The sequence below is a fragment of the Panthera leo genome, chromosome B2, assembly GCF_018350215.1.
Source record: "Panthera leo isolate Ple1 chromosome B2, P.leo_Ple1_pat1.1, whole genome shotgun sequence".
Taxonomy (NCBI): domain Eukaryota; kingdom Metazoa; phylum Chordata; class Mammalia; order Carnivora; family Felidae; genus Panthera; species Panthera leo.
Window position 1 is genome coordinate 65,853,310 of NC_056683.1, and position 16,433 is coordinate 65,869,742.

The window sequence follows — 16,433 nt, forward strand, 5'->3', positions numbered from 1 at the left end:
GAGGACAGGAAAAATTTATTAAACGGGACACAAAAGCACCAACCACAAGGGAAAAAAATTGATAAATTGAAGGGCATTAAATTTTTAAAATATCTTCAAATGATACCATTAAAAAGGTGAAAAGACAAACCATAGAACAGAGGAAATATTCACAACACATGTGATGAACAAAGGGCTCATATCCAAGATATATACAGAGCTCCAACAAATCAGTAAGAAAAATACAGACAATCAAAAAGTGGGGAAGAGACAAACAGGCACTTCACAACAGAATAAAACTGTGAGAGGTGTTCAATTTTATTCAGGAAACTATGAAATAAAACAACTGTGAGACCCCATTAGTTTCCCATAGGAATAGTTAAATTTAAGATTGAAAATACTAAGTATTGGCAAAGATGCTGAACAACATGAACTCTCATATACTATGTTAGGAAAAGTGTAAATGACAACTTTAGAGGGGCACCTGGGTGGCTCAGTTAAGCATTCCCCCTCTCAGTTTCAGCTGAGGTTATGATCTCACTGTCATGAGTTTGAGCCCCACATCGGCTCTGCCCTGACAGTGCAGAGCCTGCTTGGGATTCTCTCTCTCTGTGCCCCTTCCCTACTCACGCTGTCTCTGTCTCTCTCAAAATAAATAAATAAACTTTAAAAAAATGACAAGTTCAGAAAATACTTTGGCATCACCTTTTAAGTTTCAGAAAACACACTACAACTCGGCAATTCTACTCCTAGGTATACCCAAATGGTATAAGCCCCTAGCTAGGTATGTATCTCTACCCCCAAGAGATTTGCATTTGTACGTACACTGGGAGACTGTTACAGACTGAACTATGTCCCTCCCCAAAATTCATATGGTAAGGCCTTCTACCCCATTGTGATTATCTAGAGTAGGACCTAATTAAGGTTACATGAGGTCATAAGATCTGATAGGACTGATACCCTCATAAGAAAAGAAAGACACCAAAGCTCTAGCTCATGCACTCACTCTTGCTCTCTCTCTCTGCGCACTCAGAAGAAAGACCATGTGGGATACAATGAGTAGGCAGCCATCGGCAAGCCGAGGCCTCACCAGAAACCAACCCTTGGATCTTGGGCTTCTAGCCTCCAGAACTGTGAGAAAATGAATTTCTGTTGATAAGCCTTCAGTCTGGTATTTTGTTCTGGCAGCCTTAGCTGACAAATAAGAAACATACAAGAATGTTTATTGTAGCACTCATTATAATAGCCCCAAACTGAAAACAACCCCCAAACCCATTAATGTTAGAATGGATAAATGAATTGTGGTATATTTATATAATGGAATATTATACAACAAGGAAAATAAATGAAACAGCTATAGGCAACAAAATGGAGAAATCTTATCCTGAATAAAGTTAGTCATGAAAGGAAACAATATGCATTCTTTTACTTTTACTTTAACATCCATTAAAAAAGAATAACTTAAGTATAATGTTTAGGAATGAATGCTTAGGTGATATATAATTACAAAGACAAGGAAATGATTACCATACAAGAACTTTTGTTAAGGAGGGGAGGGACTGGGAAAGGCACAAGAGGGACTTTTAAGGTGCTTGTTGACAATAGTCTATTTTTTTTTTAACTTAGATGATAAACATATGGGTGGTCACATTATGATAATTCATTGACCTGTACATTTATTTGTGTTTTGCACACTTTCCTACTCATATACAGTAAAACCTTGCATTGCGAGTAACGTGTTCTGCAAGTGTTCCACAAGACGAGCAAACATTTCTAACAAATTTTAACTTGATAAACATGCGATGTCTTGCAATATGAGTAGTACCTGATACCAAATGTCACATGATCACAACTGAGCGAATGGCTCTTGAAACTCACTTTGATATACAAATGCTTTGGATTATAAGCATGTTTCTGGAACGAATTATGCTTGCAAACCAAGATTTTACTATATTTCACAATAGAAAAATTTTAAATATTTCTGGGAATGACAAAATATATTAAAAAAAAAAATTCCTAGGAATTCACACTACAAATGCTCTCTCATATATGATGCTTATCATAGCAGAAGGCTAAAATTAACTAAATGTCCATCAACTAAGACCAGCAAAATAAGTCATCTTATTTTAATGTCATAATACAACATCTATATACTGAATTATTATTTAGCATTTTTTTCTTCTTTTTTTATTTTAGAGAGAGAGCATGCACAAGTGGGGGAAAGGGGCAGAGGGAGAGAAAGAGAATCTTAAGCAGGCTCCAAGCTCAGTGCAAAGCCCTATGCAGGGCTCAATCCCACGATGCTGGGATCATGACCTGAGCTGAAATCAAGAGCTGGACGCTCAACCAACTGAATCATCCAAGTGCCCCTGTTTAACATTTTTAAATGGTTTATTTCTATATGTACTAACATGGAAAAATCCCCAAGATAAAATTATGTTTAAAATATACAGATGAACATATGAAATGTGTTGCCACATATTAAAATATATGTGCATATATAAAATATGCATGTACAAACATATATTTATTTGGACATTTTAGCATCTTGTGGTGCCAAAAAGTAAGGGAGTACTAAAACAAAGGATGGATACATATTGAAACAACACACCATAGAAGCCAACCTGGACAAACTTCCAACCCAAAAGAAAGAGCCAAAGTTGGGTCAACTTGAGCAACAAAAATGATAGTATTGAATTATATCCCAAAAAAATTTTTCCCATGCCGCCTCCCCTCCCAAAGAAATTGTTTCAATCCACAGTGCATACGAATATAAATGAATAAATTGGAGAGAAACAACTGTTAAGAAAGATTCCAATTAATAAATGTAAATGAAATGAGAGAAATAAGAAATCACTAAAACAGCACAGTAATCATTGCCTCTGACAAGACTTACCAATAGATGCTAAAATTAGTAAGTTTAATTAGAAGGTTTAATGAGAAACATGATATTTATATAGTCTCAGTGTATCTCCCCCCAAATATTTAACAATCACAAATGGAAAAACAGTAGGTTTACAGCACAGAATCTAGGCAAGTGATTTTTTGGCCAAGTGATCAAGGTTAACATCAGAGTAGCACATACTGACATCATATATCCCCTGATATGCTGTAATGAGAAGAAAACATGGTTGCATCATCTCTGTGGCATCCTTCCCAATAATGCCCAATCAGCTAATCATTAAAAAACATACAAAACCAAGCCGAGGACACTTTACAAAATAAGTGACCGGTATTTATCCAAATACCATGTAAAGGTCATGAAAGACAAGGGAAGACTGTGGAACTGTCAAAGATGAGAAGAAACAAAGGAGACAAGACAACTAAATATGATGTGGGATCCTAAATTGGATCCTCAAACAGAAAAACTACATTAGGAGAGGCGCCTGGCTGACTCAGTCAGTAGAACATGCGATTTTCGATCTCAATCTCGGGGATGTAAATTCAAGCCCCATGCTGGGTGTAGAGATTACTTAAAAATTAAAAGCCTTTAGGGTGCCTGAGTGGCTCAGACAGTTGAGCCACTGACTTCGGTGCAGGCCATGATCTCGTGGTTCGTGGGTTTAAGCCCCGAGTTGGACTCACCGCTGTGGGCGTGGAGCCGGCTTTGGATCATCTTTCCCCCTCTCTCTCTCTGCCCCTTCCCTACTCACCCTCTCTCTCTCGCTCTCTCTCAAAAATAAACACTTTTTTAAATCTTTAAAAAAATGTTTAAATATTTAAGGGAAAAAACTGCATCAGTGGAACAACTGTTGCAATCCAAATGATTTCTTAGTTTTGAAAAATGTTCTGTTATATAAAATGTTTACTTAAGTAGAAGTTCAGTGAAGGATATACTGGAACTCTGTAGTATTTTTGCAATTATTTTGTAAGTTTAAAATTAGCTAAAAATTTAAAATAAAAGTATAGATCAATGTATGAAATATCCTGCCACACATTAAAATACATCTGTATATGTACATATAAAATATGCGTATATAGACAGACATAATATCTCTTGAGGAGAGACTAGATGACTGAGGGGCAATAAATGAGAGGTTTACCTTTCTCTACATACCCTTTTGTATCTTCTGAATCTCCATGTACATGCATTACATATTTTTGAAACTAAATTATTTTTAAGCAAACTCTACACCCAACAAACTCACCACTCCAAGATCAAGAGTAACATGTTCTACCAACTGAGCCAGCCAGGCACTCCTTGGAACTAAAATTTTAAGTAAAACGAGACTTGAGTGGTTGCTACACTTGACTATAAAATGGCACTTAGCCTAGAAGCACCTAGGTGGCTCAGTCAGTTGAGCATATACAGCTCTTAATCTCAGCTCAGGTTTTGATCTCAGGTTGATGAGTTCAAGCCCTGCATTGGGATCCATGCTGGGCATAGAGCCTTCTTTAAAAAAAAAAAAAAAGGCACTCAGCTTAATGATGAGTTCAGTTTTCACAGAACTACCCTATCAAACAAGGTCCAGTTTCCTTCCAGAATCCATCAGCTACAAATATGTCTGATCTGAGAGGGTTTTACTTTCCTTTTGGGATCTTAAAAATTTACTGAAATCCAAAGAAAGCATAAACTTATTTCCTGGTAATATTATTGCAACTCTGGGAATATATCATAAATATCATTATATATATAATAATGTATATATAATGATACATTCCTAGAGTTACATATATATAATATATATATTATATATAATATATAAAACTTATATTATATATAACTTATATATAATATATATAACATATATATTTTATATATATTATATATATAAAACTTGTGCTCCACTCAGGTATTAAAATAAGTACAGAGATAATGAAGAAACTAAAGTCTTGATACTAGCATTTCTCTAACTAGTTTTAATGAAACTGTTATAATCTATTTTGCACTCACTGTAATAGAAGAGCAAGACAACATAAAAGCCTAGATTCCAATTCTAACTCTGCCACTCACAGACTGTGTGACCATGGCCAAGTGGCTTAGTTTCTCTGTGTGTAAGTTCCAAGGGAATGACCTAAGCACCCATCTTATGGGCTGTTTTGAATATTGAATAAGATCACACATCTGAAACAGAACATATCTAGCACTTAAACTCTCAAATGTTAGCCAATGTATTTTGAAAACCTTTTGGCTCCTTTTTAAAGTTTTTAGCATTTAAGAGAATCTAAAATATTAAATTTGTGACTTAATTACATTTTAGAAGTTTCATTAAAAATAATCATTTTAAAATTTAAGCAAATTACATTTATAAATACATATATTTTGGGTTATTATGAAGGAGTATATATGTATTTAGTTTTATTAGAGAAATGTTAATAGTCATAGAATAAGTAATCAGATATCAAACAGGTATATGTAAGAGTATCCTTTCTCTTTAGGCAGAATGACTCTCCACGAAGCCTCCTGAATCCTCACCCTTCTGGCTTCCTGTTATGTATGTTCCTCCACCTCACAGGACGTGGTCCCTCCACCACGGCTTTGGGCAATATCCCTCTTGCTTTCACAAGGGCTTGAAGGCCTCAATTATCCCCTTCTGCCTCCAGATTTTTAGACTCTCCCTCCCATCGTGTCATCCCTACCCTGACCCAACATTCTGTCCTTTTCTACAGCAAATGTCAAGCTCCTTCTCCATTGCCAGCTATTTCTTTGCTCCCCACCTCAACAAAAAACTATCCAGGTTTTACTATCCAGGAGCTTCATCAGTTCCACTTGTCAAAGAAGTCTACTAGACATACTTCATGTGCATCTCCATTTAAGTCCTTCAACTCATTCCAACCTAGTTTCTAAGAACCCCAGAGTGGCAACTGAACTGTTCTACAAAAGCTAGCAGAAAGCCCTGGGCACACAAACCAAGGAGCAGTTCTTTGCCCTCATCTGACTAGACTACTAGGTAGTATTCCCAGCAGACAACTCCCTCCTTTAAACTCTCCACTTTTACTGGCAGAGAACCAGGCAAGAAAGGAGAGATTGATTCTACAGCAGGGGGGCATTGGGGAACTGCTCTGAAAAAAATTTCACACGGCCCCCAAAAGTGAGAAGCTGAAAACATATTTTGAAAAATTTTGTCTTTCCCCCATCATAATCTGGAAGAAACACTGATCAACACAAAGCCACTGAAAATTATTTATTATAAAACCATTGAAATGGCTCTTAAAAGTTCGAGTTTGTACTATCAACAATAGCCAAAATATGGAAAGAGCCCAAATGTCCATCGATAGATGAATGGATAAGGAAGATGTGGTATACATATACAATGGAGTATTACTTGGCAATCAAAAAGAATGAAATCTTGCCATTTGTAACTACGTGGATAGAACTGGAGGGTATTATGCTAAGTAAAATTAGTCAATCAGAGAAAGACAAAAATCATATGACTTCACTCATATGAGGACTTTAAGAGACAAAACAGATGAACATAAGGGAAGGGAAACAAAAATAATATAAAAACAGGGAAGGGAACAAAACATAAGAGACTCTTAAATATAGAGAACAAACAGAGGGTTGCTGGAGGGGTTGTGGGAGGGGGTTGGGCTAAATGGGTAAGGGGCATTAAGGAATCTACTCCTGAAATCATTGTTGCACTATATACTAATTAACTTAGATGTAAAAAAAAAAAAAAAAAAAAAAAATCGAGTTTGCAAAAACTTGAACGTGACACAATTAAGAACAGATGCCCCCACACCCATCCTCATCCCCATCTTTCATGGCACAAAACAAAACTGGATGGAGCCTTGGCCTCCTATTGCCTGGCCAGCACCTCTTCTGCAAGCAATGTCATTCCTGTCCCAAGGTCAGCCACAAGCATGCTGTCTGGAAAAGGGAATAAGGGATTCCAGACAGGCCCCAGCCTTAAACTGAGCGTGGAGGTCCCCGCAGAATTTAGCAGCCATCTAAAAAGTGGCTAAAAAGAAAGCAGCTGGTCATGTGCATGTTTTGTGGTGATGACCCCAGAGTGGTGGTTCTCAAACTTTGGCATGCATCAGAATCATCTGCAGTCTTGCTAAAACACAAGTTACTGAGCCCCACCTCCAAAATTTCTGATTCTGTGGGTATGGGATGGGCGCCAGAGTTTGCATTTTTTACAAGTTCCAGGTGACTCGGCCTCTGCAGGAGGGACGATGCACTACGTTTTGAAATCCGCTGGCCTAGGGTATCTAGTATATCCACAAAAGAGATTTGGCAGAAGCCTGACCCCTGAAGGAGCTGCCCAGAGAACTCACTGGGGACTTTTAAGCCTGGCGTGCACAGATATCCTAGATTTTCCACATTCAATCTAGCCACAGACTCCTTCCCAATCGCATCTCATTCTTCCTACTCAGGTGCCAGGGCCCACACCCAGGGATATTTAGATTTAGTGACTGTTTTCAGAACTGTCCCAGACTCTTACACTAAAGAAGTGGAGTGAGCCAGAAAGATACGGAAAGCGAAAGCCCCCTTCCCAGATCTCCCAGATCCCTGGGCAAATGAAGCTTTCTGCACCAGGGCCCCTGAAGCTACTCACCTCGATTTCGGCGGATCCGAAGCTGAGAAGCCATTGTCGTACTCAGGAGCATCGCAAGGTACTGGTAAAAGGGCCATCCAATAATGAAAATCAGTACTCCGCATCCCAGGATGTCTTTCACCACGATTAAGACATCGAAGCACCTCTGGAATACCGTCAGCATTTCGCCACTCTGGCCTGTGAAGGGAAGGGGACGCTAAACCACAGCCAGGGACAGCCCGGGTACCGCAAGGCCAGCAGGCAGGAAGGACCAGTTATGAGCTTTAGGTTAGGAAAGAAAGGAGCACTCGGGGTCAGAGTCCACCCAGGTTGTAACAATGTACAGTTTTGAGTTTTTTTGGATCCAAAATCTGCTTATTGGTATAGCTTCCCACTCATGTTGATTCAGGGTGCTTTTAGTGCTGCTTCCGTCCGAAGGAGCATCCTTCCGTGAGCCTTGCTTTTCCTCCGGTCGGCTGGCACAGGCCGGTGGTGCAGCCCACGCACACCACCACCGTCTGAGCGTGGCTGAACACTGTGGTGATTTTGTAGCACCCCGGGCACTTCACGTTCACGAAGTAGAAGTTGGGACGCTGCTCCAGGCGCTGGGCGTGTTCTCGTAGGGAGGTCGTCACCGTCGGCAAAAACCTGTATCAATGTATAGTTTAGAGTTCCAGGAAATCTCGAGGACCACTGGGTTAAGGCCTCCACCCTGCGAAGGGAGTAACATAGGCAGGCACCCGACGATATGCTGACAACGGGACTTCGAAGGGCAAGAGCTTCGCACGCACGCAGCAAACGACGTCGGTAACATCCACAACTCGACACATAAACGATCTCTGGGTTCTGACCGTCCTCTAACGACGGTCCCCCGCGCCGGCGGGGAGCGCGGAGCCACATCCCGCCCCCCAGCCTCCGGGACCGGGAGTGGGGCGCTGTGCTCTCGCAGCGCGCCGGGCCCTCCCCTTCCGCGGCCGCTCCTCCCACCCGCTCCCGCTGTGCTACCCCCGCCGACTCTGCCGCCCGCCGTTTCCTGTAGCCTCCGAACGAGCATTTCCCGCGTTCAGTCATTCGGTTACCTACCCTGCCGTCTAGGGGCCCTGGAAAGTCCCCAGGACCGCCAGGCTCCGAGTTTTCGAGTGTCTCTGGCCGGCTGCGCAGCCACGTGCGTCTGGCACGGCTGAGACTGGAAATGCCCCCCTCCCCCCCTCCGGGCACCGAGGGACCAGCTAGTTAGGGTGAAAAGCAGAGGAATCTGGAAAAGGGGATAGGGGGAGAGAAGGGAAGCCTCTGAGAATTCCACCATCTTCAAAATCTCCACGCCTTCGAGAAGGCCCTTCAGTCCTGCGTCCTGCCACAGTCGCAGGAACCACACCTGCCGTCCGGGGGAGAAACTGACGGCGCTCAGATGGCGGCGGCGGGACTTAGAGCCGCGTTGACTGAGTGTCTTCTGCGGGCTGTGTGCTGAAATCGTAACCACCTACGTGAAAACTGAGGCTCCGCAGACTGAAACAACTAGTTTGGAAAGAGGGGAACGTGCACTAGGATCCAAGGCCCTGTGGCTCGAAGGTCCGAGATGTCCCTGCGATACCTGATTCCCCTACCTGGGCATTCTGTCTTACATACTCTAACTTCAGATTCCGAGACAAAGCAGGTCCGCTGGAACCTTCCGGGCAGGTGAACTCCGCCCTGGGCACCGCTTTCCTCATCCAGTCCCCCAGGCGCCCTTCCCGTGTGTGCTCTGCACCTGGGCAGCTCCCAACATTACAGTGCCCAGCAACGCTCGGGCCCCCTCGCTTCTCCGACCCAGGCGGCGGGTAACCCTTGGCAATCAACCGCACCGTGAGATCACTGGGGACTCAAAGCAGGATGAGGTCCGTTCGCAGCCGAGAGCGAGCCCCAATCCCTGGCTCTTTGGAACCATCTCAGATTTAGCACCCCCGCCAGGTTCACCAGGCTCTCCGAGTTGGGTAAAATTTTTCATCTGCCCTTAAACCGCGGATCAACTTTGTGAAACACATATATGCGCTGTTTGTATTGTGGTTTGGTAATTGCTGCAATTCACACATAAGTGACGCTTTTTTGGTGCATGGGGTTGAGTGTTGGGAGTTTTTTGCAGTCTGTAATAATTTCCTGGACCTGGCCTTTATCAAACCTCGTCTTTTTTTTTAATGTATTTTTTAATTAAAAAAATTTTAAGTTTATTTATTTTGAGAGAGAGCAAGAGTGAGAGGGGAAGAGGGAGATAGAGAGAGGAAGAGAGAGATGAGAAGCAGGCTCCATACACCTGAGCCAAAATCAAGAGTCTGCTGCCTAACCCCTAACCCATTGAGCCACTCAGGCTGCCCTCAAACCTAGTCTTCTACTCTCCTTAGCACAGATTATTTCTTTTTCCTATTACATTAAAAAAAAAAAAAAAAAAAAAAAAAAAAAAACTAAATATTTCTGGGTTCCCCATCTGCAAGGCAAAAGGCCTTACCTTAGACAAACCACCTCTCCTTCAATCACCAGCACACTTTTTCACTCCTTTCTTTGAGCCTTCACCTTACCTTTTATCTGCAACTGTGTTATAATTTTCAGGTCTATATACCACCATTTATGTTGTGGTCCCAGAGCCTGAGCTATAGCTATTGGTAAGTACTGGAGACCTCACTTACAAGTCTGGATCTGGACAGCTCCTGGCGCATGTGCAGGACTATTAAAAGTGCCCAGACAGCCTTCACAGTTCACCACACATCTATCAACATGCAGGGAAGTGAGAACAAATTGGGAAGGTAGCCTAAGGGATAGTACTAGGCCAAACTTAAAGTACTGATTTGGTCATTTACAGGCTGTTTGATCTTGGGCAATTTATTTATAGGAGATTGGGTTTGCCAGCCTAAAAAGGAAAATAATCATCTTTTCCTTGCAAGATTTGGGGGGGGGAGGGGTAGATTTCAAGTATTTGAAGACTACTAGGCATAAACTATTGCTGGTATTATTTTTACATGTCTATGTTTCATGGAAAAATGCCTCCGCTTGCCTTTCTACCCACCCCTCCCACACAATCCATTCCTCTAGTGGTGAATAAGAAAAGATAGAGGCAGCCTCTTCTTTAAATGTAGCTGCCTTCATGCCTTGCATTTACAATGGCTACTTTTAAGATACAGCATTCCTGAGCCAAAGGCACTAAAGCATATTTTTAAAAACCAGCTTTTCTCCTGTTGTGGCTGCTGGACATTGCATGGATTAATGGGTGTAGGACCCATAGTCAAGATCCAGGCAGTCACAGAATTTTGTAGACTCGTAATTTTTCAGTTATTTCAAGGTCAGATACTGACCCCAAAATAAGGTAGGGCATGCTAACTATAGGAAGGTATTTACCTAAGATCCATACTAGGGTCATGGAATCTGTACAGGCCTCAAATTTGCATATGCAGGTCTCAACAAATTCTCTAGAACAGCACTAATAGGCCTTTCCTTTTTGCAATGATGGAAATATGTATTTGTACTGTCCAATATGGTAGCCACTAACCACATATGGCTATTGAACACTTGAAATATGGCTAATGGTATAAAGAATTGAGTTTTTAATTTAATCTAATTTAATTGCAATTGCCACCTGTGACTAGTAGCTACTGTATTAGTGCAACTTTAAGCAATCTATTACCCACCATCTCCCCCAAAATTAATAAGCATAGATTTAGAATTTAGAAAATTTTCTCATAAACATGTAATAACCTAAAATTAAATAACAAAATATTAAATTGAAGCAAATCCTTTCAGTGTTTCCCCCTCCTGAATGAATCACAGGCCCAGGTTTGCAAAAAAAATAACAAAATCTAAGATGAGAGGAGAGGACATTGGCATAGAAAAACAAAGTTGGGGATGTATTTGTCAGCTTTTGCTTTGTTATACATGTAACAAAGAACCACTAAATTTCAGTTGCTTACAATCACAAAGGGTTTTTTTCCCTCATTTATCTATAAGTTGTCTTCACTCTCGGACCCAGATAAAGGGACCACCTCCATGTAAGACATGCCAGTCATATGGCTGATATGAAAACAGGTACATGTAATAGCTCTTGAAACATCTTCACTTTTCATTGGCCAAAAGATGTCAAGCTTTGCTATATGACATGAATAGAGTGGGAAGTATATATGCTCCTCCCTCAGGAAGGGGAACCAAGGAAGAAATAAAGAAAAAGAAAGTAGCCTACCTTTCCATCATAGAAAATGAGTGAATAGAGTTATACATTGTATTAGAAAGCAACAAAATCTGTGGTACTTCCATACAATGGGCTACTATTCAGCAATGAAAATAAATGAGTTATCAAGACACAAAAAGCTATGGAGAAAACAAATGCATTTTGCTAAGAAAGAAACCAGTCTGAAAATGCAACACACTGTATGATTCTAACTATATAACATTCTGGAAAAGGCAAATCTACGAGACAGTAAAAAGATCAGTGGTTATAGGGGTTTAGGAAGGGATGATTGGTGAAGTACAGGGTATTATTAGGGTAGTGAAACTATTCTGTATGATATGATACTGGTGGCTACATGACATTATTCGTCTGTCAAGCCATAGAACTTTACAGCACAAAGAATGGACTTTAATGTATGCAAATTAAAAAGAAATAATTTAGGAGATTGGGGGAATCTCAGAAAAGAAATCAAACTGTGACAAGAGAATCTAACTGTATTGCAAATGTATGAAAAAAACTCACCGAAGGGGGAAGGGAGGGAAAGGTGCTGCTACAGGTAACTTTGAAAATGAATTAAATCTGTCAAAACTAAAAGCAAAAGAAGCTGCACATAAGTGGTGTACTCTAGTTGATAAAGTTGTTTCCCACCGAGACACAGATTAACAGTTCTGATACCTCTATACATACATACTGGAATGGAACAATTAAGTAAGTGAATGGTGGATGGTGGAAACCAGGTTTCTCATTGTTGGAGTGGGAATTTACAAATAAGTAACAATCTATACCACACAGAATGATCTATATAGTAATGGATTAGAGTTGGGGACATCAGTAGGAACTCATATTTAATTTGATAGATACAGATGTTTAATATAGAAATATTTGTAGATAGGGACACCTGAGTGGTTTAGTTGGTTAAGCATCCAACTCTTGGTTTGCCTCAGGTCATGATCTCACTGTTCATGAGATTGAGCCACACATGGGACTCTGTGCTGACAGTGTGGACCCTGCTTGTGATTCTCTCTCTTTCCCTCTCCCTCTGCCCCTTACCCACTTATGCACACACTCTCTCTCTCAAAATAAATAAATAAACTTTATATATATATCTTTATATATATCTTTATATATATATATATATATATATGTATAATATATATATACTTTATAAATAAACTTTATAAATATATACTTTATAAATATAAATAAACTTTATATATATATTATATATATAATATATATATATAAACTTTATATATATATATATATATATATATTTGTAGATACATACACAAGTTAATAAACACTTGTATATTTCTTTCCTCTGTAGCTGAGATGGCCTAAAAGAAACAACATGCCAGTAGCAACAAGCACATTTAGCACCCAAATTTTGGTTTCTAATACCATTCTCCATTAAAAAGGGCTCCTTGGAAAATTGGCTGATGCTAGGAATGGGCAGGAAATATACAAAAAACTCTGGAGTATTTTTTTTTAAGATTTAATTTAAAAAATTTTTTAATGTTTATTTATTTTTGAAGGAAAGAGAGACAGCATGAGTGGGGGAGAGGCAGAGAGAGGGAGGCACAGACTCTGAAGGGAGCCCCAGGTTCTGAGCTGTCAGCACAGAGTCCGATGCGGGGCTCAAACTCACAAGCCATGAGATCATGACCTGAGCTGAAGTTGCATGCTTAACCGACTGAGCTACCCAGGCATCCCTTTTTAAGATTTAATTTTGAGGGCACTTGAGTGACTCAGTCAGTTAAGTGTCTGACTTGATTTCAGCTCAGGGCATGATCTCACAGTTTGTGAGTTCAAGCCTGCCTCAGGCTGACTTGATTTCAGCTCAGGGCATGATCTCACAGTTTGTGAGTTCAAGCCTGCCTCAGGGATTCTCTTGGGAATTCTTTCTCTCCTCTCTCTCTCTCTCTGCCCCTCCCCCTGTTCACACTCTTTCTCTCTCTTTCTCAAAATAAATAAATAAGCCTTTTTTTTTAAGTTTATTTTTAAGTAACCTCCACACCCAACATGGGACTTGAACTCACAAGCCCAATGTAAAGAGTGGCATGATCCATGTGGATCATGGACTGAGCCAAGCAAGCACCCCAAGCCTGGAGTATCCTGAAGTGCCAGAAAATAAGGAAGTTTCAGACAGATAGGTAGGTAGGTAGGTAGACAGATATACATTGCAGGAACACAGGAGCCAAGTCAAAGAGTTCCCAATGGTCAAAGCTAGAATAATTTACAAAATAAGTAAATAAATATTGGATTATAACCCAAAGTATAAAATAAATACCCCCAAGTCTATATAGATATAAATGATTGTATAAAATAATAAATGCAGAAGAGACAAATCTATGCAGAAGAATTTCAAATAAATTATGTAGAGACTCCACCCTAAACATAACTCCTCACTCCTTAAGTGTGGGCTGTGCTTGGTCACTTCCTTCCTTGGTACTTGGTACTTCCTTGTACTTGGTGCAGCATGGAAGGGGGTGAGGGGAGTGTGTGGCAGGGAAGAATATCTCTACAGTAGAGAATCCTGACAAACACTGCCTTAGCCAGGTGATCAAGGTCAACATCGACTGTCATAAATGGGATGAAAAGGGCACTTGACCTCTGTGATCTTCCTCCAAAAATGTATAACTCCAATCTGATCATGAGAAAAACATCACACAAATTCCAGTATAGGGGCAGACTATACTACATCTGACTAGTATTCCTCACAACCGTCAAGGTCATCAAAACCAGTAAAAGTCGGGGCGCCTGGGTGGTGCAGTCGGTTGAGCGTCCGACTTCAGCCAGGTCAAGATCTCGCGGTCCGTGAGTTCGAGCCCCGCGTCAGGCTCTGGGCCGATGGCTCGGAGCCTGGAGCCTGTTTCCGATTCTGTGTCTCCCTCTCTCTCTGCCCCTCCCCCGTTCATGCTCTGTGTCTCTCTGTCCCAAAAATAAATAAAAAACGTTGAAAAAAAAAAAATTAAAAAAAAAAAAAAAAAACCAGTAAAAGTCTGTAAAAATGTCACAGTCAAGAGGATTAAATATAACATATCCTGGATGGATCCTGGAGCAGAAAATGTATAGTAGGTAAAAAAAATTTAATCTGAATAAAGTATGGACTTTAATTAGTAATTGTCACTATTGGTTCATTAATTGTAACAAGTATAATTTGTTAACAATGTATATGATACACTTAATAGTAGGGGATATTAATAATAGCAGAAACTGGGGGGGATATAGTATGGAACTCTACAATCTGCTCAAGTTTTCTACAAATCTAAAACCATTATAAAAAAATAAATAATAAAAATTAAAGAGGAAATATTTACAAATATGTCTAGAACTTGCCTCAAAATCTAGACAGGGAATATGATAAAACAAGATTATTGATAATTCTTGAAGCTGGATAATACATTGGGCTCGTTACACTGTTCCCCCTACTTCTATTTATGTTTAAATATTTCATAATAGAAAGTTTAAGAAAAAAGAATGACTTAAATCTGTATGCCTAGATATATGAAAGAAAAAAAAGTCTGAGAGTAGGTTATAAAGAAAAGTGGGTTAGGAAAAGGAGTTTACTTTTCCTCTTGTATCCTTCTGTACTGTTGATGTTTGCACATGTGTGTTAAAAAATACAAAATTTAATTGAATAATTTGGCACACTTGCTACAGAAGAAGGAAAGTCCATTTGAATGACAGTTCCATCTTTAGTTGATTCTCCAGTCTCAAGGTGTCTTTTTTTTTTTATTTTTTTTAATGTTTATTTATTTTTGAGAGAGAGAGAGGCAGAGTGCGAGCAGGGGAGAGGCAGAGAGAGAGGGAGACAGAATCTGAAGCAGGCTCCGGGCTCTGAGCTGTCAGCACAGCGCCTGATGTGGGGCTCAAACCCACGAACCATGAGATCATGACCTGAGCCAAAGTCGGATGCTTAACCAACTGTACCACCCAGGCACCCCTCAAGGTGTCTTTTAATACAGACTCACTGAATTAAAAAATCCAATCGCATCTTGTTTCAGAAAAAGTTTTGTTTTAAATAAAATACATCATTTTTTTGATGCAATGGGAAAATAAATCTTCCTACCTGCCAGCCTAGCTTACTGCATCATAAATTGGGATCCATGAAGGTGGTGATGAAATCTAGGAAGACATTTCAATAACTGAAAAAGCCCAATAAAGGTACATTTACAAAGAATAAAGCTGCCCAAGACAAAGTGCCAGGAGTTAGGGGTGCTTTTTGCTGTTGGTAGTTGATGTTGTTCTTCTTGATTTGCTTTTGTTTGGAATTATAGCAGATGCTGTGGTAACTGCTCCCCTTCTGCAGAGCCAAGGTTCTAAGCAGCTGTTGTACCATGAACCCTTGAACAAGCCAGACTCAGCAGGTTAAGACATCTGATTATTATTACTAAATAAAATCCTGAGTAGCAAATAAAAGGATCATCACCAAAAAAATTTTTTTAATATCTGTCTTTAAAGTTCTCAATCTTATACTCACTGATATATATATATATCTTATGTTTTATTTATTTTTGAGAGAGAGAGAGACAGCGCAAGCAGGGGAGGGACAGAGACACAGAGGCTGAAGACAGGCTCCAGGCTCTAAGCTGTCAGCACAGATCCCAGTGCGGGGTCGGACCTCATGAACCGCATGCAAGACCATGACTTGAGCCGAAGTCGGGCACTTTGACTGACCACCCAGGCGCCTCTGCTCATTGCTATTTTAAAAGAAAGAATCAGTTTAGGACCTGGTTAAAAAAAAAAAAAAAAAAAAAAATGAAATGTTCTTGATTTTTGGCTAC

The 16,433-nt window shown here is 40.2% G+C and overlaps 1 protein-coding gene across 1 annotated transcript; it reads right to left on the reverse strand.

Moving 5' to 3' along the window:
- Window positions 1–604: 604 nt before the first annotated feature.
- On the reverse strand, window positions 605–7,874 carry KHDC1 (KH domain containing 1). The gene is made up of 2 exons (XM_042939161.1): window positions 7,482–7,874; window positions 605–1,173 (listed from the first exon to the last, which is right to left on the reverse strand). Exons 1-2 carry the CDS (start codon window positions 7,642–7,644, stop codon window positions 974–976), a joined length of 363 nt encoding a protein of 120 aa, XP_042795095.1. The 5' UTR covers window positions 7,645–7,874; the 3' UTR covers window positions 605–973.
- Window positions 7,875–16,433: the final 8,559 nt, after the last annotated feature.